The sequence below is a fragment of the Acanthopagrus latus genome, chromosome 15, assembly GCF_904848185.1.
Source record: "Acanthopagrus latus isolate v.2019 chromosome 15, fAcaLat1.1, whole genome shotgun sequence".
NCBI classification, from domain to species: Eukaryota; Metazoa; Chordata; class Actinopteri; order Spariformes; family Sparidae; genus Acanthopagrus; species Acanthopagrus latus.
The window spans coordinates 24,222,492-24,250,452 of record NC_051053.1 but is presented as its reverse complement, the minus strand read 5'-3'; the positions used below and the strand labels follow the sequence as shown (position 1 = coordinate 24,250,452).

General features: G+C 40.7%; 1 protein-coding gene across 3 annotated transcripts; it reads left to right on the top strand.

Moving 5' to 3' along the window:
• Positions 1 to 2: 2 nt before the first annotated feature.
• b3gnt2b (UDP-GlcNAc:betaGal beta-1,3-N-acetylglucosaminyltransferase 2b) lies at positions 3 to 27,879 on the top strand. 3 transcript variants are annotated; one of them, XM_037124032.1, is made up of 4 exons: positions 3 to 335; positions 1,256 to 1,328; positions 15,127 to 15,288; positions 22,514 to 27,879. In XM_037124032.1, exon 4 carries the CDS (start codon positions 22,550 to 22,552, stop codon positions 23,741 to 23,743), a length of 1,194 nt encoding a protein of 397 aa, XP_036979927.1. In that variant the 5' UTR covers positions 3 to 335; positions 1,256 to 1,328; positions 15,127 to 15,288; positions 22,514 to 22,549; the 3' UTR covers positions 23,744 to 27,879. The 3 variants fall into 3 exon arrangements, with proteins under 3 accessions (XP_036979927.1, XP_036979926.1, XP_036979928.1); XM_037124031.1 differs by lacking the exon at positions 1,256 to 1,328; XM_037124033.1 differs by lacking the exons at positions 3 to 335; positions 1,256 to 1,328 and adding an exon at positions 11,673 to 11,804.
• Positions 27,880 to 27,961: the final 82 nt, after the last annotated feature.

Sequence of the window (27,961 nt, the reverse complement as noted above, 5' to 3'; positions counted from 1 at the left end):
TGTGTGTGTGTGTGTGTGTGTGTGTGGCCCCGCCCCGCCGGCAGCGCAGCGCAGCGTCATCGCCGCTAACTGACTGACTGACTGCAACCGTTGAGAGAAGAAGTCGGTCCTGTGAAGCAGACCACAGTCTTCTTCGGTCGGCGGGACGAAAACAACAAAAACTGACGGCGAAAACGCGACTTTTTGCCCGCCGAATGACACGCATGGATTAAATAACTTAGCCCCAGGTTTGTTGGAGCGACTTTGGGCGGACGAGTGAGTTTTACCCGGTCTGGAGGAGTTTTCCTGTCAGGGGTGACTGCATATCCGAGGCGACCATCTAACAGCTCTCAGACGTGAGTTACCGAGCTACCGTTAAATCTGCAAACAGGCTACATGTGTGTATAAAAGCAGGGGATGTGTGGTTAAAACGTGTATGTTTTCCATTAGGAAGACTAGCAAAAGTCAGGAGTAAGTGGCTGCTAAACTCCTGAGGGAGAAACATGATACGTTGGAGCGATGTTTACAGCATTATCCAAACCTGTCCTGAAGTCTAGAGGTGGAAAACGGATTAAAGGGTCGATAGAAAGTTAATCAGCAGTTCTGGTGATCGATTAAAGGCACGAAAACACCAAACATTCACTGCTTTAGGGTTCTTTCAGCTAAATACCAGCGACTTTTCTCTGTTTTTGTGTGATTACGTTTAGAGGTGAAGTGATAGTCTTAAGGTTATTGGGACACAAAAACTGGATGGCAGAGTTTTTATCAGGCTATTCGTGGTAAATGAATGAATACAGGACCGACTTATTGCACACAAAGCGTCCCTGAAACCTTAGAGACGCAAACATCAACACATGGTGACGCTAATCCAATATTTGAGTGAGATAACACAGAGTAAATTCTGAATTGAGCCTTTGTCTGCTGCCTTTTCATAGGGTCTGAATAAATGTATTTTCGTCAACTCCTCTTCCTCTGTCTATCCTCTTCTCTCTCACAGAAGCCATGATAAAGTTTTTGATCATATGAGCAACATTTTCCAGAGGTTTGGTGAACAGATGTACGTGTGTGTGTGTGTGTGTGTGTGTGTCAAGTAGCTTGCTATGTTTAGACTGAAGAGTCCAAACCACACTTTGGATGAGTCGTCCTCATCTAGTGTGGGGTACGTTTCTGTTTGACTGTAGCTAAATCATAACCAGACACCAGAGACTTAGTAAAGAAAAATACTAATTTTCTGGATTAAATGATTGGCCTCTTTGCTGGTCTGTCTCCTATTTAGGTCTGCAATCATCTATATATCGTCTTGGATTCATAAGTCGGCGCATTTTCAAGCTTCCTCTTCTGCTCGCCAGGTTGTAGACATGATAATGACTCCATTACCGGTATTTTCCTTTGACTCTCAGATGTGGCTAATCTGTTTACTCTGCATCTAATCCCTGCCCTGCATGGTTAGTGGCTGGGATGCAAGTCGACAGATACAGAGTCGTACATACATGGAGACCTTTTGTGACTGCAAGAAAGATGTTTCAGGGAATAGCATGTTTGCAGTATCAAGTTGCTGTGGTAGAGATAATCATGTTTTTATGTCATTATCACCAAGAACAAACAATAGCAGCCAGAGCTGTGTTGTATTGTGTGATATTTCTTTTCCATTTTAATTCAGACAGAGTTGGTCAAATGGTTTAACAGCCAAGCCAAGCCATTCACATTCAGCACTCTGCATAAATTCCCAGTTATTTCTTCCACAGTGTATAAAGAGTGCTTACTTTTAGATATTTGCTGATGGTCTCTCTAGCTCAGTGGCACTCAGTGAGCAGCTCCAATTTCCAGCTCAAGGACACTTTGACTGTCACAGCATGTGCATTCACCTGTTGATTAAATCAAACCAGCAACCTTTTTACACACCGGCCATTTTCTCTATCCAGTCTCATGTATGTCTCTCCTCATTAGTATTCCAAACATTCTTTCTGCAGAGAGGCAAGTTTCGTGCTGGTGTACCACACTCGCCAAGAGTAAAATCAAATCTTACTGAAGATTTCAGGCCAACATTTAACATGGGAGGGGATTAATAGCGTCTGGTGCTTTCACGCGACACTAAATTTAATTGGTACAGCTCTGAGACATGCACGAAAGTGGTGTCACGTCATGCATTCCTCTTCCTCGTTGGATATTTTATCTCTTTTGGCAAGTGTTTGATCAGCTCCATGTCCTGAAGATGGATATCTAGCATCGACTATTTTAAGTTCTCCAAGAGTTCACATTAGAAGCCTCTACCTTTGGGATATGGAGGAACGTACACCACTACACATCTATGTCTAGATGGAGGACATGCATAGAAAGTGGGTGAAAAAAAAAATAACAAGGTTATATGGTGAGCATATATGAGCATTTTGAGTCTGTTTGGGCGTTCAGTCCAATTAATTTTGGAAATGGCTCCATGTAAAGAGAGACTTTGTTTAAACAACACGGTTGTCTTGTAAGTCTTTAAAGGAGTAACTTGTAAAATACACAATCTTCAGAAGAATGGACAAGGTCCCATTCAGATGAAATCAGTCCTCCCATTCATTTGGAGTGTCGATGTGTATATAATATAAGGTTTTTGGGTTTTTTTTAACTCCCTAACATCAGTATCTGCCCTGGAGATACTGATGGAGTATTGGTCAGGCTCTAGTGACATGACTTAACACATACAGGCCAAAACAAACCACACGCTGAAACATTTAGAGAAATGGCCCTGAGTTTCTGTCATGTTACCCCAAAACACAATGAGCTGCCAGGAGACTGCACCAATAGGGAGGGGTAAACAAACTCTGCAAACTTGTTGAAGATGGACAATGCCTCTCTGAAGGTGTTGTTGCTCTTCAGCCAGATACCGGTTGCTTTCTAGGAGGAGTTCAAGGACCAAACGATGATACTCTGTCAGTTGCTGTAGTGGCTCATTTGGTTTGAATACCCCAGCACAGCTTGTAACGATCAGTCTCTTCACTACGCTTTGTTTCAATTCAAGGTCATTAAAAGTAGCACATCCCAAACAGGAGATGTGGAGATTCCCAGGGGTTCTGCTAATTATGGTGACATCCCATTAGGTCTGTACTATAACCAGTAACCGTACTGTCATCATTCATGTTGACACAGAAAACTACACTGTCCCGTTTGAATAGCCTGTCACCCACTCCCTAATAGTAGGTTGAATTGTACGTTATGTGGTGAATGTGTTTTACTGGCTGGCAGCCCGAGCTCCTTATCACTTCCACCTTTCAGTAAGATTACCTAACAAATCTGCAAACAAGAAAGTCTTTGTCTGCACATTTTTAGTGCAGAACAACAAAAAAATGTTGACAGTTGAGCAGATGGGAAAGCTACAGTAATATAATGAACTTCCCCTTGTTAACTCCATCTGCATTGTATTACATTGAGCAATAACATGAGCAAATGAAAAGTTATTGCATAGCCGGCTGTGTACAGATACAGCACTGGTTTACAGAAACACTCAGCAGTTAACCAGCTCTAATGTTCCTCTGGGTGTTGGCTGTCTCCTTTGGTTAATCTTTGAAGGAATCTTTCATTTCCTGTTTCCCACCAACATTATCTATTTGTCGATGAAACTCAGCACAATAACTTAGTTTCATCTAATAGTAGTGGACATCCAGAGCAGAGATACTCTTATTTGGCTCACTGAGTTTGTCCAGCTTGTGTAAATGCTGCTATGACACCAGCACACCAACAATCAGGAGGTAACACAACCAGCAATGGTGTGAGGCACTGATCATTCTTTGCTGCATTTTTTTTTTTAATCTATCAGTAACTTTAAAGCTGTTTTTATTTAGATCTTTTATCATTTTAGACCTTAAGTTGGTCACCAATATACATAATAATGTGGGGTTCAATTATGTAGCTCGCAGCATATAAAACTGTACCACTGACATCATGAAATACACCTGGCAGCTCCTTTTTTAGCAGGTTTAACTCTCTTTATCTTGTCTTGTTGGCAGGTTGGATGGACCTGGTTGAATTTTGTGAAAACAGAGATACTGTGTAACGTATTTAAAGGGTTGACGAACTGAAAAAAAAGGCTTGATGTGCAAAGGCCTTTACTGTTTACTTGTATTTGTATTGATCTATAAGTTAGAGAAGCAGATGAGTTTACTTCCCTTATGTTTGTTGATGCAGCCTAGCCTGGAACGTAAACATGAGGCACATTACGTCTGCTACATTTAAATTATTTCTGCTGTAAGGAACATATAACCCAGTCTTAGATTTTTTTCCCTACCCCTTATAGCAGCAGATAAACTTGACAGAGATCTGGAGCAATACTTCAGGATGCACTACTACCCTGCTGCCTGTCACGATTTGAAACAGGCTTATTCATAATCTCACCCACACTCTACCCCTTCAACTCCATTCATTAACATCTCTTCTGGCTAAAGTTTACCTAAGAAGGATACAGAATTCAGTACTGTCTCTTCTGATAGACTTTGGCCACTGTGATCTCAGAGAAAGACATATCAAAATAAGATAAAAGTTAATCCTGAGTAGAGAGCCAGGCCAGAGAGGGCAGTTTTTGTTTCTTCTAGATTGCTAATAGTGCCCTCACGGAGTCTAAACCCAAGTGTGTGTTTCCCAAAGTCGAAGGCAGCTGCTGCTGTTAAAGTGCTTGGCTGCCACTGTTTTCCGAGATCCATTAAAAAGGGCTTACAGGGATATACTGCTGTATAGACACAACTAAACAGTAATGTTGCAGTAATTTTGCCGACAGCAGTAGCTCCTGACTATGGCGAATTCATCAGTGGGTTTAAACTCTGTGTAGGCATTAATGACAAGGGGGGAAAAACTTTTACTGCATGTATTCAGCACAGCTAAGTGCATTTAGGACAGTGACACTTGTTTGTTTGTTTGTGTTTGTTGTGTTTGCTCTGTGCCCCAGAGGTTAGAGTGGTTTTAAAGTTTGGGTGTATGCTTTTCTGTGGGTAAAGGTCTTCAACACACAGACTCTGCCAACTCGACACTGGAAACTACCTTCACTTCTTGCTTGTTGCAAATTTTCCACATTTTCCATTAATTGTACCTTTTGAGATAATTGTCCTGCTGGGCAGTGTGTGTGAAACTGGCCAAAGTCCTACATTACTCAACCAATTTGGATGTGATCACTGTGTATGGACTAAGTGGGCAGCACTTTGTCGATATTTTTACAGTTCACATGTGTTGAAATCAGCTCAAAACAATAATAAACTAGACGTGAGTATCGCCACTGATTTACAGTTTTAGTTTGATTCGATTTTGATTTGTTTTGGGTTCTTTCAGGTTGAGTAACAATTTTGCTCGAAAATTATGTACATTCTGAAAAAGCAGCTGTAAATTGTACAAGCATGAGTGGATATCGAACTTGAACTGAATTGCCTTTAAAAGTATTGAAAAATGTCTTTTAATACAACATTTCAATACCTAAGGAGTTAATCTCATCAGCATCATGGGGCCAATAAACATGCAGCGTGCTTGTTGTGCGAAGGTCTAATAGTACTGGTGACTGGCAGTCTGGAGGCATACAGGAAAAACACTAGGCTACGCCCAGAGACGCAGCTCACCACGTGGTTGTGTGACTCTTTTCTTAGAGTGTATTTCCTAAAATTGATATTGACAAAAGTGTTGTGTCACCAAGCCCTATGTACAAGTAACCCTCGAGCAGGTCACATTATTGAGAATATTAATGTTTACAGTGAGAATTGAATCAATAGATTTAGGGCATAATGGTACATATCTGAAAAATGAATAGATACTGTAATGATTTTAGAAGCTAATTATCAAAAATGGTGCTGTGTACAAACAAAAAGAAATGACAGATTGTGGCCTATACATTTCTAAGAAGAGAAAGAAATGTATAGAAACGTTAACATATAAGACAGCCTTCAAGGCATACAAATATAGATTTCTGAATTTACAAGATGTACCTGAATGCACCATGAAGCCTGCCCCTGTTAGTGTTACACAGAGAGCAGGTCACACAGACTGTTGGCATAGTTTTTATACCGTGACTTATATGGTCCAGTATTTACTCACCCTGTGGTGGAATGCCTCCCTAAGTTTTACTCATCAAACAGGATGTCTACCTTCTCTATCTCTGGCTTTTATGACCCAATGTTGGATAATTCAAGTGAAGATCTGATATCACTATTCTAACTCATCATAGTTGTTGTATCAGATAAGTTCTTGGATGTCACCAGTATGCAGCTGGTATCTTCCTGATGAGTGTCCGTGATACTTCTGTCTTCTGTGTGCATATGTGTGTAGTCACTTTCCAGCACACGAGTGGAACGAGTGGAAAGGAAATGAGGAAATGGACCTCCGGCAGATTATCTCGGGGAGTCGGAACGTTTGAGGAGGGATGATAAACTGTAGGGGTATTTTGCACAGTGTGACATGAATATGACAACAAGAGGTCACTCAGCAGTGCAGCCCTGAACGAAATAATGACCATGTCTATAGGACACTGAAGGAACATACTCTCTGCTGTGCTGCAAGTTTGCAGAATTGGTCACAGTCCAATGGGAGAACTAAAGAACCTGTAACCTCAAGTGTAGCCATTGTCACCTGTTCCGCTTTTTGTCTCCACTGTTCTCTGCTGTCTTTGGGGACACTTTTCTGGAATTATATTTCAGCTCTGCTCGGGAAACAATACTAAATCTAACTTCCATCCTCCCATTGAAAGGAGGGCGTACATGCAACATCTTGTACACAGCACCGCAATTAATAATGCAGGACATGCGTATGGTTGCCGTCGTATAGCTGTTAGATGATATGAAGATTTGGATTTCGAGAGGGCAGTTTTTGACAGAAGTGTATTATATGAGAAACATTTTGATGTTAGAGACCTTATTCCACCAACCATGTTCTCCAGACATAAAGGGGATATGATTGTTTGGGACAGACCCTATTTATCATCATCAGTTTTATATTTTTATCAGTGAAAATGATGGCAAAAAGTACCATTCCTACTAAAACAGTGACTCCTATCACAATGTCTGTTGAACCAACTGCAACATTATTTTTCTTGCCTATAGTTTGGAGCTGCAAAGACTTTTTTTAATAATTGTTTAATTGGTTTAAGTGATTATCTAAGAAAAACAAAAATCTCTGATCCCAGCTTCTTAAATGTGAATATTTTCTTGTTTTGTTTTTTTTTAATCTTAACTGGATATTGAGGGATTTCGGACTGACACTTGAGTTTGATGTGAAGGTCATAAGTTTAGGTTATAGGCAGCTCTAGATTTAATATAAAATTCCGTTAAATAAAGAGGAAACATGCCTCATGAGACTAAAGATTTGTCAGCTGTTTGTTGGGAGGCTCGTGGTTCTGTCTCTCCTGTCTGTTCACTGTTTGTCAGGGGTGACACAGTTTGGTTGATGAGGCAGCATACCATGCTTGGGCAACAGGATGTGACTGCTGAGAGTTAGGCAGAACGCACAAGGATGAAGCACAGTCACAGAGGAACTAGTTTTACATCCAACGATGTCACAAGCACAGTTTGTCTTTGAAACTTTTGCAATGAAATAACGGACTCTTTAAAGTTTTTTCTTTACAGTGAATTTACAGATGTAGAAATCAAGGTTAAACATGTACAGAAATAGGTTCTTGCTGCTCGTACCAGAAAGTAGGACACGCCAGTTCCCCGTTAGGTTGCAACCTTGTCTGTACCATTGTCTGCGCTCTTCCTCCCCCTGTCCAGTACACTCTTCCTGCCCTCAGTCCCTAAGGATGTGCAACATACTTATCTGTTTACAGTTCATAATCCAGATGTGATGACAGATATACAAGTTTTCTGATGGTTGCACAGGAACCATTAAGAACTCCATAGCTTCCGAATACTGAAAGGTTATCCAAGGCTCCAGTGTCATTATGTCTGACTTATGGCGACTGTGTCCTGTATTTAAGTACCTTCTTTATGTACAGGAAAACCATAATCTGATCATCCTGATGTGATTTTGATTTTTTGTGCAGTGGCAGCAACACAATGGGGTAGAAACAAACTGTTCAACATATAGACATTTCAGTATCCTGTTTTGAAATGCGGTCATGTGTGCAGCACATTGTGTCGTGTCAGAAGAAGGGAAGTGTGCTGGGGGGGGTGTCTCACTCAGTGTGATGGAGTAAAAATAGATTATTATCTGGAAAAGTGAAGAAGGGCAGATTTTTAACAATAGCTGACAAATCTTCAGGTGTTACTGACTTGTTTGATGTTTACTGAACTGGAATTAACCGGGGAGTTGTCCAAATGCTCCATCCCTTCAAAAGCTTAATGAGACTGTTGCCTCCCTCAATCGATTAGTGTTAGTTGCATTAATATGAGCACTGTGTGTTATTTCCCTGACGCTCACTTCATATACTGCCGCGCATTATCTTATAAGCTCTCTGATTTTTCCAGCACTTCTGCTTTGTTTTTCCTCAAGATGTACTCCATATTACCCAGAGACTGTATTTCTCTGGTAGTCTGTTTTCCTTCCTGTATTAACTGCTGTCATTAGTTGCCATTTTCCAAAGGCAGACAACCGCTGCCACCACAGCTGCAGTGAGGCTCTCTGTCAGTCTGTCTTTAATGGATAAAATTAATGACAGCGGAAAAATCAGCAAGAGTAAAGCCAGAAATTTCTATTTTTTTACTTGTAGATATGTGTTTTATTGCCCCGAACAGCACATAGAAAGGCTGCATAAATGTTGACACCCTAAGATCAGATTGCATTTTTACCACAGTTGTGCTTGTTTTCAAATTGATTGCATTTTGATATTATTTTTGTGGGAAAGGACATCCAGTTGACACCAGAATCTGCATTTCCTGTCAGCTCTACGGGCTTCTACAGGCTCCAGGGTGCAACTATTTCGGTCACAACCCATAAATTTGTCAAGAGTGACCAGAGATTTTCATTGGGAGCACAAGTTCGTCATAAATTTATCAGGTCGGTTTAGTACTGTAGTATATATTTTCCACATTAAGTTTAAACTTCTACATCACTGATTGTTTGATTATAATACCCCAGTAATGGACCTGTTGCATGTTAAGAGGTTACTTAACCAAAGTAGCACCAAAATCCAGCCACCACAGTGGAGGGGAGTTTAGTTTGTGGTGACCACAGCGAGAGCTAAACTTTATTCTAAGCAGCTTTAATATCTATTCATATCTCATATCATGTCTCATACAGGCTGGTTGTACATTATAAACTGATTTTCAGTAATGCGACTGCTGTCATCAGTGTAATGCTGCTTTGCTAATACCATGAATGGTAATCCTGACCATTTTTTGGGTACTGCTCAAGTTATGATCTTCGAAACTATTTTTACTATATAATCATGACATTATACAGTACATTATTTCTGCAGCCTGAGATATCTGCACGCTGTCTTTGCTCATCATGTCACACTGTGAGTCATGTGACAGAAATACACTCGGCATGTTTGTGTAATGCATTAGCTGAGCATTGACATGAACAGACAGTTACACGTGTGTGTGTACACACAGCTTTACGTTTAGATTACGTTGAGTGTGAGTGAACGAGTCGTGCCAGAGAGAGAGCTGACCTTTAGCTTGCAGAGTCAGAGTGACAAGTATTTGTTGATAATTAGAAATTCCTTTCTATTTTAAAGCGTGTGTGTGCGAGTGTGTCATAGGATGGAAGATTTTTTTTTTTTGCACCACCGTTTTGTCATTTTGACTTTAAAGATCTGTGTTTATTTAGAAGATCGAGTGAGAAGGACACATGTTCAAACTCTCCTGTTATGTTTGGGATTCTGTCACGTGCTGAAGGCTGAGCCAGACACAATCAGCTGTAGGCACACTGAGTCACTGCAAAGCAGACCTCCACAATCAGTCAGTGGTCTGTCAAAGCAACTGAATATTTAGGTTTCAAAGAAATCCATTATCAAGAAAAAGGAGAAAATTATGTAAATTTATACAAAAAACTCATCAAATAAATTATGCCCCTGTTAAAAGTTGCTGTGGATCCTCATACATTAAATGTTCAGACAGACCCTCTTGTGCTTTTATCTTGTAGTTTGCTGACTAATAATGAGCACTAAAATGACAGAAGTGGTCTCAGAAGCTAAAGATATAATCAGTCAAGCCCACGTGTCTGTTATAGCTGACGTGCAACCTTTAGCCCTTTGTGAATACTTGTGTTGACTGTCGATATTTAGTGGGCAGACTCTAGCTCTCTCCACTCCAGCCCTCAGGCTATTTATGGCGCTCTGTCTTTGCACGATGGTGCTATTAGGCCCACGTTCCCTCATGCCGTAACATCCTCTTATATTCTTCTGACCCGGGCCAAGTGGTGCTCAAAAATATCTCACTGGTAGTTGTAATCTAGACAGGTGTAGGTTGGAGGACTGTCTGCAACACATTACAACACAAGGAAAGGGAAAGTTTATTTTTATAGCATAACTTTGTTAGATTGTGATATGACATGAGTGTTGTCTATTCCTGGTTTTAATGGCTGCAGTACAGTAAAGTGGTGTCATTTTTCTGAACTTACCAGACTGCTCTCTTGCTCTAATACTTTCCTATATACACCTAGTCATTATATGGGTGTGACAGAATGTTATTTATCAGTTGTGTTCATACTTTGTGAAAGTACCTCGTAAAGAGATTTTGTTTGAGACAGTTTAAAGACCATATTTCCAGCCCTAACTCAGAGTCTGTTCAAAGTCCTTTACATAATCCATTTAAGAAAATGATGATTTAAGATGTAGAAAATAATATGTGTTATTAGTGTGATTTGGCGCCCACCAACTGTTCCTTAGTGCAACACAACTGTCTGTACCAATTCCAGGTTTGCATAACAATTTGTCAGATGTAATGTAGCGTTACATGCTGACCACAAACAAAACTTAGCAAATCAAAACAATGCTGCAATGTCTTGAGATGAACATTCATGCTCAGGAATGTTTGTTATGCAGCAGTCAAAGTCAGCTCAAGCATTGCACACAGCTTGGAACAGACAGCTAACATAACCTGAACCAGACAGAACAATACCTGGCTGGACCAAGATACCAGATAAACCTCTGCTGAAATGGTCTGACTGGGCTTTTGAACAGAACTAGAGAGTTTTAAGATTAAATAGTTACACAATGTTGCTTTAAAAAGTTAAAACAGATTTGACTTCTAGATTCACAATAGTAAACAGAAAGTGAAACACCTTATTAGGCTGATATGCTGATGCTCATTGATGAAAGATATTAATAACGATTCTTCTTTATTTGTACAAAAACTATATATATATAATAATGATATATATTTAAACCACTTGTAGGACATTCATGCTGACAGTATTTGTCAGCATGGCTGATTGTGTCACATCACAACTCCACTGGGGAATTTAAGAAGTAGAACATGGGAGAACCATTTTGTGTCAGATAGCTGGCAGGTAACGGTAACCTGTTATAATCAGAGCCAGACCTTAAAACTCAACCGTAGTTAAGACTTTCTGTCTCGTGTAACCGCCCACACATAAATGCTTAAACCAAAGTGCCACGAACATTTTGCCTTAATGTTCAGCACGCAACTAAAATGGCTTCTAGATCGTTATTTGCTCTTCCCTGATTAGTCAGGCTTCTTGTCTGTGTTGAGACCTGATGTGCCCTCATTGGTAGACACACTCTCCTTATCTGCTATCACACTCTCACAGAACTCAGGAATACGAGTCTGTGCTGACATCTCTTGCTCTGTTCTAGTGACCTCTTTAACACTCGTAAATTTAGGACTTTATGGAGGATTAATGCCGCACCAACTGCATTTACTCAAGAGCTGACCATAAACTCCGCACACTTGGCTCTCAGATATTAACAGGTTAGTGAAGATGATACACCTCTATAATTTTTGAGCCTATTTTCACAGTTTGTCCATACAGAAATGCAGGTTTGTACTGGTCAGTTCAGCTCGACTAGTTTCATTCTCAGCTGCAAACAGAAATGGCAGTTAGTGTGACTATGAACCTGAATATAATTTCCAGTTGTGCTGTATTTCTTTACCTGCAGCTTGTAGCTGATCAGTTATGCTGAATGTGCCGTGGCAGTGAAACAAGCCAGAAATTATTAGAGATGTCAGGCAACCTCACACACCTTGAACATATCTTTTTAATTCTTTGTGGCAGGTTGTGATGTGTGAGTTTGAGTGAATCGATTTGGGATCTCAGGGCTTCCAGAGAGTTGGGTTACGCTGGGCGAGCTGCATGGAGACATTTTATGTTGTTTTTTTGTTTGTTTGTTTTTATCTAGCCTCTACAAACACTTACATTAAGCAGTATATAAAAGAAAGTGTAGAAAGAATCTCGTCTCGTCTCGTCTCATCTCGTCTCATTATCAACCGCTTATCCGTGAGGGTTGCGGGGATGTAACCGCTTTATCCCTCCTTTTTCAAGGGGTCGCGGCGGTTACTGGAGCCAATCCCAGTTATCTCACTGGGCGAAGGCAGGGTACACCCTGGACAAGTCACCAGCTCATCGCAGGGCCCTTGTTGATGGCAGAGGCTGCCACACAAGGTGCCATCTGCACATCAGGAGCAATTTTGGGGTTCAGTATCTTCAGCTCCGCCCCAGGGGAGCCGGGATTCGAACCAGCGACCTTCCAATCATTAATGTGTAGAAAGACGCCTGTGGCATTTAATTCTGATTAACAGTTAGAAATATAAGCGTGGAATTAAAGATGGAGAGTCACTGAGCAAGTCAAACAGTCTGAGTCTGAGGAATACTTTGCCTCTGTAAAGAAAGAAGCACAAACAGAGGAAGAGTACACAGGTCATATTTACATTAGAGTCACTGAGTGCGTGTTGAAGCTTTAGACACATTCCTTGTGTTGATTAACTCTTCTGCTCATATTGAACATTTTTGGGTGTTGGATAATCTCTCAGTGAGTTTTTCAGGCAGTTTGTACATTAACAGCTCACAGTGAAAGGTGATCCATCCTTATTACCTGCTGACCTCTAATATCTCACCAGCCACACTAGTTTGTTAATGATTAACACAATCCAGGCCGATGTTGAAGCTGAGCTTTTTGCATCAAGCTAAAGATTACAGTTTGTTTTTTTTATCAATGTGAAAAACTGAATATTGCTTTTGCAGAAGACCAGTTGAATTTTTGACATGCAAACAACTCCAACACAGATGTACACAACCTAGATAGATCTGAATATAATACAAGGGAACTAAGTAAATTTACTTTAGTGCTGTATTTTAGTATAATTTAGAGGAACTTGTGCTTTACCTTTTCATTTTCTGCTACTTTGCATGTTCACTCAATGCGATTTTGGAAGCAAATATTGTCATTTTTACTCCACTAAATGTATTTGAGATTTTACAGTGGGCTTTGATTCTGCTTGTCAGCTACAAAGTGAAGTAAAAGAAACAATTACTTCAAAATTGCCAATTAAAGTAGACTAATAATATGTCCTTGTTAAAACAATTTAGCTTGTTAAATTTAAACTTAATGGTTTGTTTTAAGTAATCACATCCCGACTTTTAAAAATAAAGTCAACTTTCAAATAGGATATGTAGTGTTTTTGAATATATGTATTTCATTGGAAATGGCAATTTAAAGCTGAAATAATTATTCCTAAAATAATATAATTGTAAAATAACAATTCCAATAATCATAAAAATGTTGAGTATCAGATCTGATGATCAGTCGGGCAGTAATAAGTCGATTCATAGTATACAGTGTGAACATGCATGTAAATATATCTATAAATACTTTATTTAAGTACTAATCATAAGGCATTGGTGAACTTTACTTTTACCATAGTATTATTTTAACACAATATCTTTACTTTATCAGTATATTACATTAGATCACTTTTTGGTAATTTTGACAACACTAGGTTTAAACAGGATCTTGTACACTTGCTAGTAATACGGCCGTTTTTTGGGCTGCTTCACAGAAAATGGACAACGGTGATGCCAGAACAAATGCTGGGATCTTTCAGCTCTCTGATGGATCTGAAGCACAGCAGACGTGCATGCAGCAGCATGTCGACATGAGTACGAGAAGCTCAAGCACAAATCTCTAAGCCTGGGGAGGGAAAATGACATGGGCCATTACAAATCTATGTAAACTAATGACAATCCCTGAAAACAACAGTTAGAGCAGACTCTGGGATCTGTGGTGAGAAGGACATAGTATGTGACTCTGTCTGGGTGTACAGGTAACCAGGCTCCAGTCTAGTTTCTGCAGTAATCGGATTTGCTTGATATAATGTATATAAGAAACCTGTTTTCCTACACTAGTCATAGAATGCAATGTGTAACTCTGTATTTTAGTACATGTGCAATTCTGATGTGTGCTTGCTTCTTTACAGACTGTTGTGAAGTTGTGTTTTTGGAGTTGGATAACTAACCAGGCTGAAATACAGAGGAGTGCAGTGTTTAAGTCATGTAACGGCTCAACTTCAGATTATAAACTGAAACTGAAACTGATCCTTGAGTTTTGTGTTGTAACTCTGTCATCAGACTGAGCCTATCCAGACCTGCCACACAAAACTGTCTGCAGCATGCGTTCCTCACGCTTTAACAAGCTGATGTTTTTGTGTTTTTTATGACACCGCGCTGGTGATAGCCGTGGCTGGAGGCTCTATGTTTTCAGGTTGCCTGTCTGTCTTGTTCATGTGATAAATACAGGAAAACCTTGAAAGTTTTGTATGACAAAGAAAAGCATGAAATCCTCACATTTGAGAAGCTGGAACCAGCTGTCAAAATCAGTGTAGATACATTTGATGTCAACTGATTATGCATCGCAGGTAGACAGTATGTACAGTACATGTTAAGCGCTGCACAGTTAGGTCTCTCTAACAGACTTGAAGCTCAGCTGTGGGAGTGCACTGACACCACATGTGAGCCGCATCGCCAGATCATATCTGGTACCATCGATCAATGACCTAAAATAGAGACGATCGCCAACAAACACAGAAGTAGTTGCTCATTTGCATTTCCTTTTTGTTTCTCAGAGAGAACATTTCTCTCCTTTGTTGGTATTTGTTAGCTTTGTTAGCACAAAGAAGCTATGTGTTTACCGACAGAAGCTGTTTTTGGAGCTCCCCGTGATATTCGTCTAGTCATTTTCTTCAGGTGAAACTGATCCTCACAGCTGCTGACACACTGTTTTTCTTCCTATATTTGCAGGGTCAACCCTCACATACTACCCTCCCTCACAATTTCTTCCCCTCTGGATCCTCTCTCCCTGTTGGCTGCTGTTCCACTGAAGGCGGAGCTAACTATGGGGTAAGAGCGCTGAGAGGAGACATCAAGACAACACGAGCTAAGGAGGCCCTCGGACCTGCACAGGTAAGATCGCACAATGTGTACTCACGTCTTACACACAGCATTTAAAGAGCTGACACATAGAGGTCGTGTTACATTTGTCACTGGTCACATTCACCTTTTAGTCTGCAATGGTTTTTAGAAGTGGGGAATTTTTGATGACATTCAATCTGTGTGTTCAAGAAAATGTCTAAATCTCACTAGATTTCTGCTTATGTGACTCCACCTGACTCCACAGTGAGGTATTCAGATTTCACCACACACTGAAACTCATTTACAACTGATCGCTGTTACCATTGTTTTCTGTTGTCTCTAACCCATCCCCCCTCACAGGTGAGACTCCTCACCTCACTGAACCTTTTTATCAGATGGAAACCACAGTGGTCAAACACAGCCTGGCATTGTCCAGTAGATTACTGCCAGATTTAATCGTTATGCCACAGAGCTGCTTTCTGTCCTGATCAATGAAACTGAAAACGGCATCAAAGTCCATCTGGCACGCTATTGTTGCCAGGATCTAACTAAATATTTTGTCATACTTAAAAGCGCCAACAGGTAGCTGCAAATACTGCTGGGTTAAAAGGATTATCAACTCTTTTGTTAGATTTTGGATAATGTGCAAAATGTTAACCTCAAAGTGTTGTCTCCAGATTAATTTGAGATCAGTTTATTGTAAAAACATACCAGAATCTCGGGTTGTTTTTTGCAAAATGTTCAGGGTTGATGCTCGAGGTGCAAAGACAGAGCCTCAACTAAAACTAGGAGAATATAGAAACATACTTCCTTTCACAATATGTACCCTTTTTACACCCACAGCATCCTGTTTTCATGTTGATACCATTCATAAATTAGTTTGCCGCTGCATGAGAAAATGCACACATGGCGTCAGAGAGTCTGAAAAGTATCAACAGCGTGAGTCTCATGGTCAGTTGGCAGCCATGTTCAATCACGTTGACTCATGTTAACAACTGAAACTCCTCAAAGAAAGAAAGAGGAAAACTAGTCTAATTAGCTCCTCAGTGATCAGTCTCCTTGGCTTGTCTGAGAACATCTTCTAATTTTGTATCTGTTACAAAATGTTATTACAGATTCAGAAATTAACTAAGATTATCTACAGAATGTGAATAAACAGCAGTTTTGACATAATGATGTATGTGTTGTGTTGTACAGACGTATACTAACATTAGCATGCTAACCAGCTAGCCCCAGCCCATCCCTGTCCAAAGCTCCAGTATTAGCAGTGTACACACTAACACGCCCCAGCAACTCCCAGTTTGAACCGCTAGCTGCATGGCTAACTGAGCTAATGAGAAAAGGCAGCCACTATTATCAGCACTCTTGTGATATGCTGCCAGCTGTCTGTTTTGAATATGAAGTTAACAGGCGCCTGATAATAGCTAGTTTATGTAGTTCATGTCAGAATTTAGACACAGGGTTGCAGTCCATACGTGTTACCATGTGTCCTCCCTGAACCACAATACCAGCAGGAAGTTACATGTTTTTGGTGTAAAAACAGCCCTCGCTCCCTGAGCATCATAATCCATCCTCTCACACACATTCGTTTTCTTTTTTTCCTTTTTTGTGCTACAAATCGGCGCACAAACAACGTGGACTGCTTGGGCAACTTCCTTCCTGTGTTGTCTGTTCAGTCATGTACGGTGAAAACCTCAACTGCAAGACTCACAGTTGTAAGTAAATGGTTGCATAGTGTGACCATGGCATGAAACATGCTGGCCCTTGGACAAATGTACTTGTACACCCCTGATCTACGTTGTCAACATCAACTGTTCATACATTTACTTTAGTCTGAACTTGCGTTGTTTGTAGGCATTGTTTAAAATAGAGTGAGGAAGTTCAGGACTCTGACAGAAGACAGTTTATTGACTGATCAATGTGTCACACAATAACTCAAGAGGAGGCTGCTGATTCATAACTGAATTAAAATTAGGTTAAACTAATTCACCTTTAATGGAGGATGTTGCTTGTGATTGAATTGTTTACAACATTAGTATTTAATATGATTTACTCACTGAGCTGTGAGCCCTGTGGATTTAAAGTGAAAGAAACCATAGATGCTGCACAACAAGAGACACTGTAGATGTATGGCCGTACTGCATCCACTGTAACCAGAGTCGCTGTTTGGATTACTTGCAACTTCACTTGACCAAACTAAAGGACTTGAGACTCAACTTGGATTTGGAAGTTAAAGACTTGAATTGTATATTTCAGTTTAGTTTTTTAGTTTTTTTAGTTTAGTTCTTTGCTGGCATTTATTCTACTGAAATGTCCTGTTTCACTGACCTCATTTACATTGTTACGAAAGGCCAACGAAAAACACAAAACAAGCTTTGTGTTCGTGTGTACGGGGCCACAGTATCTGCAAGGTGTACTGGTAGGTATAGAATTTAGTCGGACGGCTTCCAAAAATGGTCGCAGTCAGGAGCCCCGACTATTTGTGTTGTTTCTTTATCAGTTTCTGCAGTAACATGGGGTGAAGTAAGTTACTCGTCCTGGGACTTTATTTGTCTTAACTAAGGATTTTACTTACCAAGAAGAAATGACTCTGAGTCTACTTGTTACCTGAAGGGCTTAGTTTTGATCTCTGCATAACCCACAACCCTGGTCATCACGTACAGTCAGAGGAACAACCACGTGCAGTTATTTAGCTTTGTGACTGACATATACAGCTGTTACTTGTTGCCATCACTCAAATAGCTAATAATCATCGTCAGAGTAGGCACAGTCAAATTAACATATGTGGAAGAGTCTCACTATGATTTTGGTAAAGGACATTTAAACACATACATGTATTCCATGGCCACAGGAAATTGTTGTTTCTGTTTAGTCTGCAAGTTAAACATTTAAGTCAACTGTCTGTGTTATCATGCATTACCACGTACAGATCAAACAATTCTTCACCATGAAAAGTCAGCCAAGATGTTCCTGTGAGCAGACGAACCAGCAGACGAATCTCCCTCCTCTATTGTTTTGCAGTTTACGAGCATGTTTACTACTCCTAAGTAAAAACATGCTGTGCTCTCTGTGTGACCACGTGAGAGCCGCATCTTCATCTATTTTTATGTACTGTGTATTTGTAACATCGTCAAAGAAGAATGAACCACAGCAGCAACAAAGCTGAAAGACGTACTTTGCATTTGAATATAGAGGTGGGGGAAATCCTACAGGCGTGCTCAGGTACATTTGTGCTTAGATTGGCGTTGCTGATGGTTAATTAGACGTCCGGAAGCTGAGGTCTGAAGTCAACATGTTGTTTAGCTTCCTTCTTTAGATTCCCCCCCTTCCCCCACCCACTCATTTCCCAGAAGTCTCCTTGTTTTGTATGGCGATGGCAGAGAACAGGAAAGCTCAATTATCCATGAGAAAAAGGGAGAGAAAGGAGGAGCTCTGAAGAGAAAAGTCTATGTCTGTGCTTGTCCTTGTTAGTAATATAACACTTATATTCCTTCAGGATTATGTTACATGATCCTGTGGGGATGTGGCCTGCCTTTCTCCCCCCGTTTTCATGTGAGCAAAATGTAAAGAGAAAGGTTATAGGTGGAAAGAGAGCAAGGACAGAAGAATACAAGCAGAGAGGGTGAGGGAAAAAGGTGGGGTGAACAAGGGATCAAGGATAGGAAAGGATAGGAAAGGAAAGGAGAGCAAACAGAGGCGCAGCAGTGCAGAGTTGTTGCTAGGAGGCCAGGAGAGCAACATGATACAGAGGCAGGAATGATACAGGGAGCGGTGGAGAGGAAGACAAACCCACTGAAGCACGAGTCGGTTATCCATTTTAACTTGTAAGGGAGAGATGGCTCACCTTTTAAAGTGTTCAAGTTTAGACTCAGAATCAGCTTTACTGGCCAAGAATCCGACTCTAATTTATATTCCTGTGTGAGCGTAGCAGAAATAGACATGCATCTAAAAATAAGACAAAAGCTGAACAGTAATAGTAAAGGTAGAGGTTAAATAATGGTGGTGCAGGAGCGTGAACAAATCACCGTTGGCCATCGGCATAAAATGTAAACCAAGTCTGTCTTCAGTGGATTGTTCGCTGTGAATGAGATGGGAGAGCCTCAAGCATATCAAAAAACAGACATGTGAATGTACCAGAGATTGCAGCACTGAGGTGTCATCCCTGGAGACATCTTGGATCCACGCAAGCAAATGTTTTCATGTATATTATATGTATATATTTATATTAATTATATTACTTGTATATAGTGTCAGAGAGCAAAAACTTGAGACACACAGTACTAAACAAACAAAAGATGAAGTTTGATGATGATGTAAGTAGTGTGAGAAATTGCCCCCAGAGGATGAAGCCTAGTGGTTTTTTTTCTTCCCGTGTTCAAGTGAAATATCTCAGTGGATGGGTTGCCATGAAATTGTGTGCTCGCAGTCATGTCTCAGGATGAACTGCACAAACTTTGATGCTTGCTTCAGTTTTCATATAGTGCCATCAGCAGTCTGCAAAACTAATGACGCTGCTATCAGCTGCATGTTAAGTACTAATTATCTCATGTAAGCATGGCAACATTTATCAAACACATGCTACACTCAGATGGCTAATATGCTAACATTTAATGCTGCTAAACTTAAGTTGGTATCATAATTGTGAGTATGTTTACATCCTGTGTTGCAGAGCTGTTGGCATGTCTGTCGTCCCCTTTTTTTCCTTCTATTTCCAAAAAGACTCTAGTAAAAGTATAAAACCACGCACTGTCCCCAAATGACCATAATATCTCCCAGATGCTGAGACTTTTGGCTTTCAGAGCTCCCCCTCTGGCCTGTTGGCTCAGTTTCAGAGCAAAAGCTGCGTGTTTACTTACATTTATGTTATCATCTATTCATCTGGTTTGCTGTACTTGTTTCAAAGGACGTGTCCTGATAGCCTCAGGGTTTAAGACAATGACCATATAGTCACCAGTTGGCTGTGGATCATTATGTATGTCATCCCTCCTCTTTCTCCTCCTGTTTCCTGTTGCACATATACTGCCTGCAATCTAAATAAAGGAAAAATATGCCCAAAATCTGCTCAAAGTACCACAAGGATTTCAATCAACAGCTCATCAATTACTTAATTAAAACCGTACCGTGGTTCCAGCAGAGTGGATGTGGCTGCCTCGCTTGGCAAGCACCAAAAGGAGGAAATAACAGGGATTGAGAGGCCCAGAAAGAGTGTGGAAGACATTTTCAACGCAGACGTTTTTAGTAAGAAGAAAAAGAAAGTGAGACATGGCAAAGAAGATGTTATCAGCAAGGATGTGTGAGGCTGCCAAAGAAGAAACCTGAGGCACTCTCAAACTTCCTGAATGGCAGTATTGTCTGTTCAAACCCTCTACTCCCATGCTGTGCTCATTTCTTTCCTTTTTTTTTTGGGTTAATTGACGCCAGCTAAATGGAACCAAATCCAAACTAACCATCAGTAATCTAATAACTTGTCCTCTGACATTATAATGCTTCAATTATATCACATCATCAGCAAACAAAAGACACGTAGCTGTTTGCTGCAGCTCGACTGACTAATCTAATCAGGCTTAACGAAGCATGCTATCTTAGTTTATTAAAGGATAATCTCACAGCCTGACCCCACGTGAACCGTTTTATGGTGGATAATTGTGTAACAGTTTTATTGTATTTAGTTTGGACTGAGGCCTGAACTTCCAGTTTATCTGCGCATGCAGCTTATTGATTGTGATAACTGCCAGAGCGTGCGCACACACACACACACACACACTCACACACACACACACAACCTGCTGGGAAACCTGAATAACATCTGTTGGTTGTTGATTTTCAGAGTTTTCAGAATGATTATCTGTCTTGTGTGATGAGTGATTTCAGGGGATAGTAGCAGGGCAGTTGTGATGTTGTTTTGTGATTAACAGGTTTAAGCCTTCTTGCTTAGCACCACCCGCCTGAAGCAGGATTTTACAGACAACAGCTCTAGTTTTGAGCAATATCTCACTTCCTGCAATGCAGTTTGTTAGCTGACATTGACCTCTGATCTTACAGCAAACAGAAATACAGCCATCACAGAGTCATAACAACCGAGTCCTGTGTGGAGATGCTAATTTTAAGCATTTATCTTTAATTGACAGTCAGATTATCGGTTCAACATTAAGAATTTAAGGAATATGTTGGTCAATTTTCCATTAGAAGACTGTTTTAACCACTGGAGGTACTTTAAGGAGCCGTATGTAACTGTTCTCAGAGGAAAATAAGTTCCCTAGAACTTAACTATTTGGAGCTAGAAAGATAAACAATATATAAACAAGTAAAACAAACTGTGTTGTCCTTTGGTGTCCAGAGTGAAAAGCTTGAGTTTGCTGTCCCGTGGATGTTTGAGAACACACTACAGTAGCTCTGTTTTTTAAAAATAGCAATCAGAAGTGGTTTGAGTTGGTCTTTGGTCATGATAACTCCGCCCCCAGCTCTGACTTAAGTAGTTCTTTGTTCTGCATTGGTGTAACAAGGTTCAAGTAGAAATGTGATTTAGATTTCTACCTTTTTCATTTCTTCAGTAGTTTCCAGCAGCTGTAAATAAAACACTTAAAAAAAACACAACTTCATGTGACTTTGTGTTACAGTAGTCTTGTGGCTGATATTTATCACTTTCTACTCATTTTCAGCAGTCAATTCTTTTAAAGAGATAGATATGGTAGAAGAAGACAACCTCACCATTGTGCCGCCTGTAACCGGCCATAAAAACAGAGATAGCAATCTTGTTTTTCCTCTGAAATGGAAAGCACATGAGCATTACCATGAAAAATCAATTGATTTTTTTTCACCAGGGCTGCTTATCGAGACTGACAAAGCTTTTAAAAGGCGCCGTTGCGTTGAAGATGTATTGCAAACATGTTTACTACAGTAGAAATCTATAACTGAGGCTGACAGGGTTATTGGAATGCCTTATTTGTTATTGTATTTATTTGTGGAACAGTGCGGTTCGAAGTTACAGAGGGATCAAAGTGACTGTGTGTTAATGTTGGAATCAGATGCACAGGAACAGATAGTTAGTTATTTATGTTGACTTATGAGTGGAAAATCCCAGCAACTCTCCTGACAGAACAGAGGACAGAAGCCCTGGTGGGAAGTCCTGATGTCCCTTCACGAGCTCCCCCAACATTAATGCCTTCTTTCAAATGAAAGTCCATCTTGTCCACCAGAAACTAGAAATTAGATATTGAATGCAACTAGTGAAATAAGGTGTTTTCTTGTCTCTAATATTCTTATTTCTTTTCCTTAGTTTCTGCTCCGGTGGTGACCGGTGCAGGACACTGTCATGGCGCTGCCGCGGCGGAGGCTGAAGCTTGTGGTGACTGTGATGATGGTCAACCTCTTCATCTTCATCATCATCTCCCGACACAGCAGCCAAGACAAAAATGGACATCACAAGGTCCAAATCCCCTCCAAACCCTTTTGGTCCAAAGTGGTTCCCAGCGCGGCTTACTGGAACCTCAAGCAGCAGATTCTGGACCTTCAGAACAATCCCATCTTAGTGGCTAACTACAGCTCCGCAGACATGCCAGACTGGCTCAACGACACCAGTTTAAACTCTGACCCCTGCCAGCCTAACAACAGGGTAACAACTCAGGTGAAAGACTACAACTCCCTACCGCATCGCTTCAAGGACTTTCTGCTGTACATGCACTGCCGCTCCTACCCGATCATGGTGGACCAGCCTGACATCTGTAAGCAGCCACCGTTTCTGCTCCTGGCTGTCAAATCCCTGGCGCCACACTTCGACCGCCGCCAGGCCATCCGTCAATCTTGGGGGCGGGCGGGAGTTATAGCCAATCAGACAGTTGTTACTATCTTCCTTCTCGGCAACGCCACACCTGGGGACCACCACCCGGATCTGTCGGAGATGCTGCACTATGAAAGCGCCCGTCATAAAGACATCATCAAGTGGGATTACCGGGATTCATTCTTCAACTTGACTGTCAAGGAAGTTCTGTTCCTGGAATGGATCCAGACTCGTTGCCCGGGTGCTCGCTTCATCTTCAAAGGCGACGACGACGTCTTCGTCAATACCTACCGCATCCTGGACTTCCTCAAGGGCCTCTCGGAGCCCAAAGCCAGGGACCTGTTTGTAGGCGACGTGATCACCAACGCTGGGCCTCACCGAGACAAGAAGGTCAAATATTTCATCCCAGAGAGCATGTACGTCGGGACGTACCCTCCGTACGCAGGAGGAGGAGGGTACCTTTACTCCGGCAACATTGCTGCTCGCTTACACAACGTGTCGCAGCATGTAACGCTCTACCCGATAGATGATGTGTACACAGGTATGTGTCTTAGGAAGCTAGGGTTAGCCCCCGAGAAGCACAAAGGCTTCAGGACCTTTAACATAGAGGAGAAGTACAGGTCTAACCCTTGTGCCTACAAGAGTTTAATGCTTGTTCACCCGAGGACCCCGCAGGAGATGATCCAGATCTGGGCGTGGCTCAGTAGTCCTACCCTGAATTGCCAGTGAGACTCTACAGCGAGCAGTCTGGGACTGACTGAAGATACCTTGATGTTGTTCTCTAATGGTCAAATGTGACAAATATTTTATTTTGAACAGGGTTATGACATAAAAGTTGGCAGCTTTAAGTTAAGATATTATTGTAATGGTCAGTCCGTGCCTCAGCTTGGAGGAACTGATTCATTGTACCTCTAAAATAGAGGAAGGACGCTTTGTTCAAAATGGCCACCATAGTATTTTGACTTGATGTCAGACTTCCATAGACGAGCTAACCCTGCTTTACTGTCGGACGAGCTTCACCCAAAGTGACGTGTCTGTGTCTTTGTCTTTGCGTGCACATATTTATATCACGTCTATTTATATGGCCTTTGTAATGCTTTAACACTGTGTGTCAGCTCTGTGATGGAGCGTGTCAATGCTGTATTATATAAATAAGAAAGAACTGGGATGTGTCCACTTGGGACTCTCTTTGTTGTATCAAGGGAAATGAAAATGTTTCGGGTTATTGACACCGATGAAAACGTAACGTTTTCAGCGCTTGCGAGTGTCTAAAATTTCAAACGAAAACAAAAGAGTGAAGCTCTTGAACTTCACTTCTTTGTAACACCCAGTGGTTCCCACATGCAGCCATTTATTGCTGCGATCTTTAAAAGTGCTTCCTGGTGAACACTTCCTAGTAATTGTTGCTGGAGGCTTAGTTTGTGCTGCTATTCCCAACCACACTCCCTGAAGTATTTACTTGTGACTCGCTCCAACTCAAACTTAAACCAGTTTCTCCTGATAAAGACTTTGGGGAAACTGGTGTTTTGTTCACCGTTTGCATTTGTTGATTTACATTAATTTATCATTTACATACAAACCATTTATGCAACCTTCAGAAGGAGTTTGTTTCACCTAAAATCCACAGGTTCTGCTCCTTTTCTTCCAAGTTTCTCTGTTTTACCAAAATTTTTGCTGTGTCATTTCTTTAACTGGTAGACGTATCTCGTAACGACACGGCTCATGATACAGCGTTGAAATGGAGTGTTTGGCGGAGTGAATACACACTTTGCTTTCCGGCTTTGTACAGCTCAGCAGGTCTGGGCTTGGTTTTGACATGAATAGAGGAATCCAAATGCTGTCTAATTCTGCTTCAGGTTCTGAAAAAAAAACTGCTCATATAAACTTTCAAGTGCATTTCCAGAGAAATATTTTATCTCCAGCTGCCAGAGTAGAGCTTCTATTTTAAATACTTGCTATAACTTGCCTCATGAGTGTGTGCAGCTGTTGTGTGGAAGTGTTGAATGCTGTTTAATGTTGCTTTACTGTGATATCAGTGGGTCAGAGTTGAAAAAAATGCTTTAAAACACAGGTGGAACATGGTGAAACATCATGTCTCAGCTTTCCATACTTGACACATTACTTGGCTCTGAAATCTTCACTGATCATCTTGAAGGCTTCATTTCAAAATGTTACACATCCATTTCTGGAGGAGATGAGTTTTCTTTTTGCCTGAGCTTCCTGTTTTGGGATGATGCAGCCATAAGAACCATTAAAGGGAGAGTTCAACCTGAATACATATTTTTTCTTTTACTTGAACTGCTATTTATCCCTCTATATAGTTCAGGTGCGGGCTGCCAAGTTATGGACTCATCATCTGTAGAGATGTCGGCCTTCTCTCAAATTCATGGCACTCAATAATACATCAATAAAACTCAACAGAAGTGAATGAAAATAATTCCTTCCTGCTCTGCTCACGACGAGGTCTGCAGATTATCTTGCAGTAACCGGGTCAGGATTTCTAAGAAGAGACGCTTCTGTTGAGTTTTTATATTTAATCTTTTTTTCGTACTTGTAGCGAGGGGTGTTACAATTTCAGTTCCTAAAAAGAAAATCAAATTGTGACCTTTAAAATCAGTGGTCCAGTTGAATTGTGATGTCCCTTGTGATGCTTTTAACACCACAAGTCGAGTTCCATGTAGTTGTATTGTATTCCAGAGAGGGCAGACATCACTACAGCTGATCTCGCCATTCGCTGTTCCAAAACAGTCTAGATAAATAAACAGTATTTCAGATAAGAGGGAAGATGACTCATGATAGTTCGTAGCTCCGGCCACATTCAGGCGTTTATTTAACCTTCTTTCGTTTAGAAATGAAGTTCTTCTTATTATTTGAAGGTCACCGCTCGGCTCATGGCTTTAGCACAAACGCTAAGTCTCTTTACTCCTGCACATATTTACTTTGCGTGTATGTTACATAATGTTCATCTATATGTGAGACTCAGTCAGACACTTGAAACATGTGGAGAGGTTTCAGATGCACCTGTGTGATATTTCAAGTCTCAGAGAGTTAAACGACTACAGACGAGGAGACGCTCTGTGTTTCTGTCGACAGATAGAAAAGGTCGGAGGAGTGTGTTTCTTGAATGTATCTTTGCTCGGGTTTAGGGTCAATCCACGTCCATTGTTTTCACAGATATCAAGTCCAGGAAGTCTTCAGTATTCACAGAATGTCGCAGGAGTCCGTTAAATCGATACTGAACGTAAGTTGACTCCAGTCGGCTGTTTGGACTGACCCTGAACCTGGTTGTTACACTCCTAATCTGAGAGAAGAGAGGCGATGTTCCTTTGCCTCTGTTAGAGCTCCCCCTGCTGGTCAGGACGGTGATCTTTTAGCTTGTAAGACTCAGAGCTTTGAGACAGACACTGACAAAAACTGTAGTCAAAGACCTCATTTGTTTTTTAAATATTTTAACCATCCATTCATTATCTCTGTCTTTCAGTCTACAGATACTCCAAATCCTCACTTATGGCGACTTATCTCTCTGTTTCACTGCTTTTTTTTGTTGTTGTTGTTGTTGTTTTTTTTGCCTACATTGGTGTCAGATAGTTTGGGACTCGCGCCACACAACAAAACACACTTGAGACAATCACAGAGAAGCGCCTAAAGGTTGAGTTTGTTCTTTTTTTATTTGGGATTACAAACCCGCTGGATGCTATTTCACTTCCCCTCCTGTGGTGGACGCCATCTGTTTCCATGTAGGATTAAACAAACACGTTTAAAACGGAGACCAAATGTGAGCTGAGGACCAAGTGGAGGTTGTTTTATCTTGAAACATTTAAGTCCAAGTGTCGCCTTTTCTCTTGAGGTCACGTGTCCTCATCATCCTCGCCGCTCACTCACACAATAACAGGTTGCATTCTGTCCTCGCTGCACACAGTTTGTGGCTACTTGAAATGTTTACATGCTTTAAAAAGTCATGACTTATTTCTATAATTGTTACCTATGTTTGGTGACTGTCCGACGTTTCTGTCTTCTTGCTTCGTCTGTTTTAAATTGAACCTTTTATCCGTCACTGTGCTTGATTCTGTCAAAATGTTTGGGATTTTTGCATTTTTTTGGTCACAGTTTTCCTTTGAAGGACTTTTTCCTGTTTTTGTTTCAGGCGCACAACGTAGCTGTGTGTTGACAGTCAGTGTTGCTCTGGTCTCGGTAGCCAGGATGTGTCAGTTTTGTTTTGTTTTGTTTTGTTTTGTTTTTTTTTGGAGCTTATTTAGATGCTGGTGTTGTTTTTCAAGGCAGAACAGGAAGAGAGTTATAGAAAGACTTCATATCACCATCCAAATGCAGTGAAGTGTCTGTTGTTCCAGCTCCAGGATTGTAAGACACAGGACAATGTAAAGGGGCGATGAATATTAATTCATTTCCCAGTTTTTACGTGATTAATACTTGAGTTTCTGGACATATTCTTCTCTTGAAGTCACCCTGAAAACAAACAGCTCAGTGTTGTTTCATCGCTGTCTGTCAGATTATCTTTTATCACCCGGAGAGAAATATTTCAAACTAATTATTTACAAATGAATCCACTTTTCTTTTTTTTTTCACTCTACATTTTGATGTTAACCTTCTGTTAACTTGTATTTAATAAACCTGTCATTACTGTGTTACACACACCTGCACTAGTCAGAGATTATTACCAAATGTATGCCTGATGTTTGTTTGTATCGTATGTTCAAGATTCTCCTTCAACCACGTTCAGCGCGATTGCTTTTTTTTTTAATACCGAGAATGACTTGATTGTTTCAATAAAGTTATATTTTGCTGTTTTTGTATATCTGTTCTATGCATATTGTAATACAAACAAATAAATTATGTGAAGTATCAAATCTGTTGCCATCAATTAAATACATGTTTCATTCACTTTATTTCTTATTTGTTCTGTTTTGCTTTTTACTTTTTTATAACAAT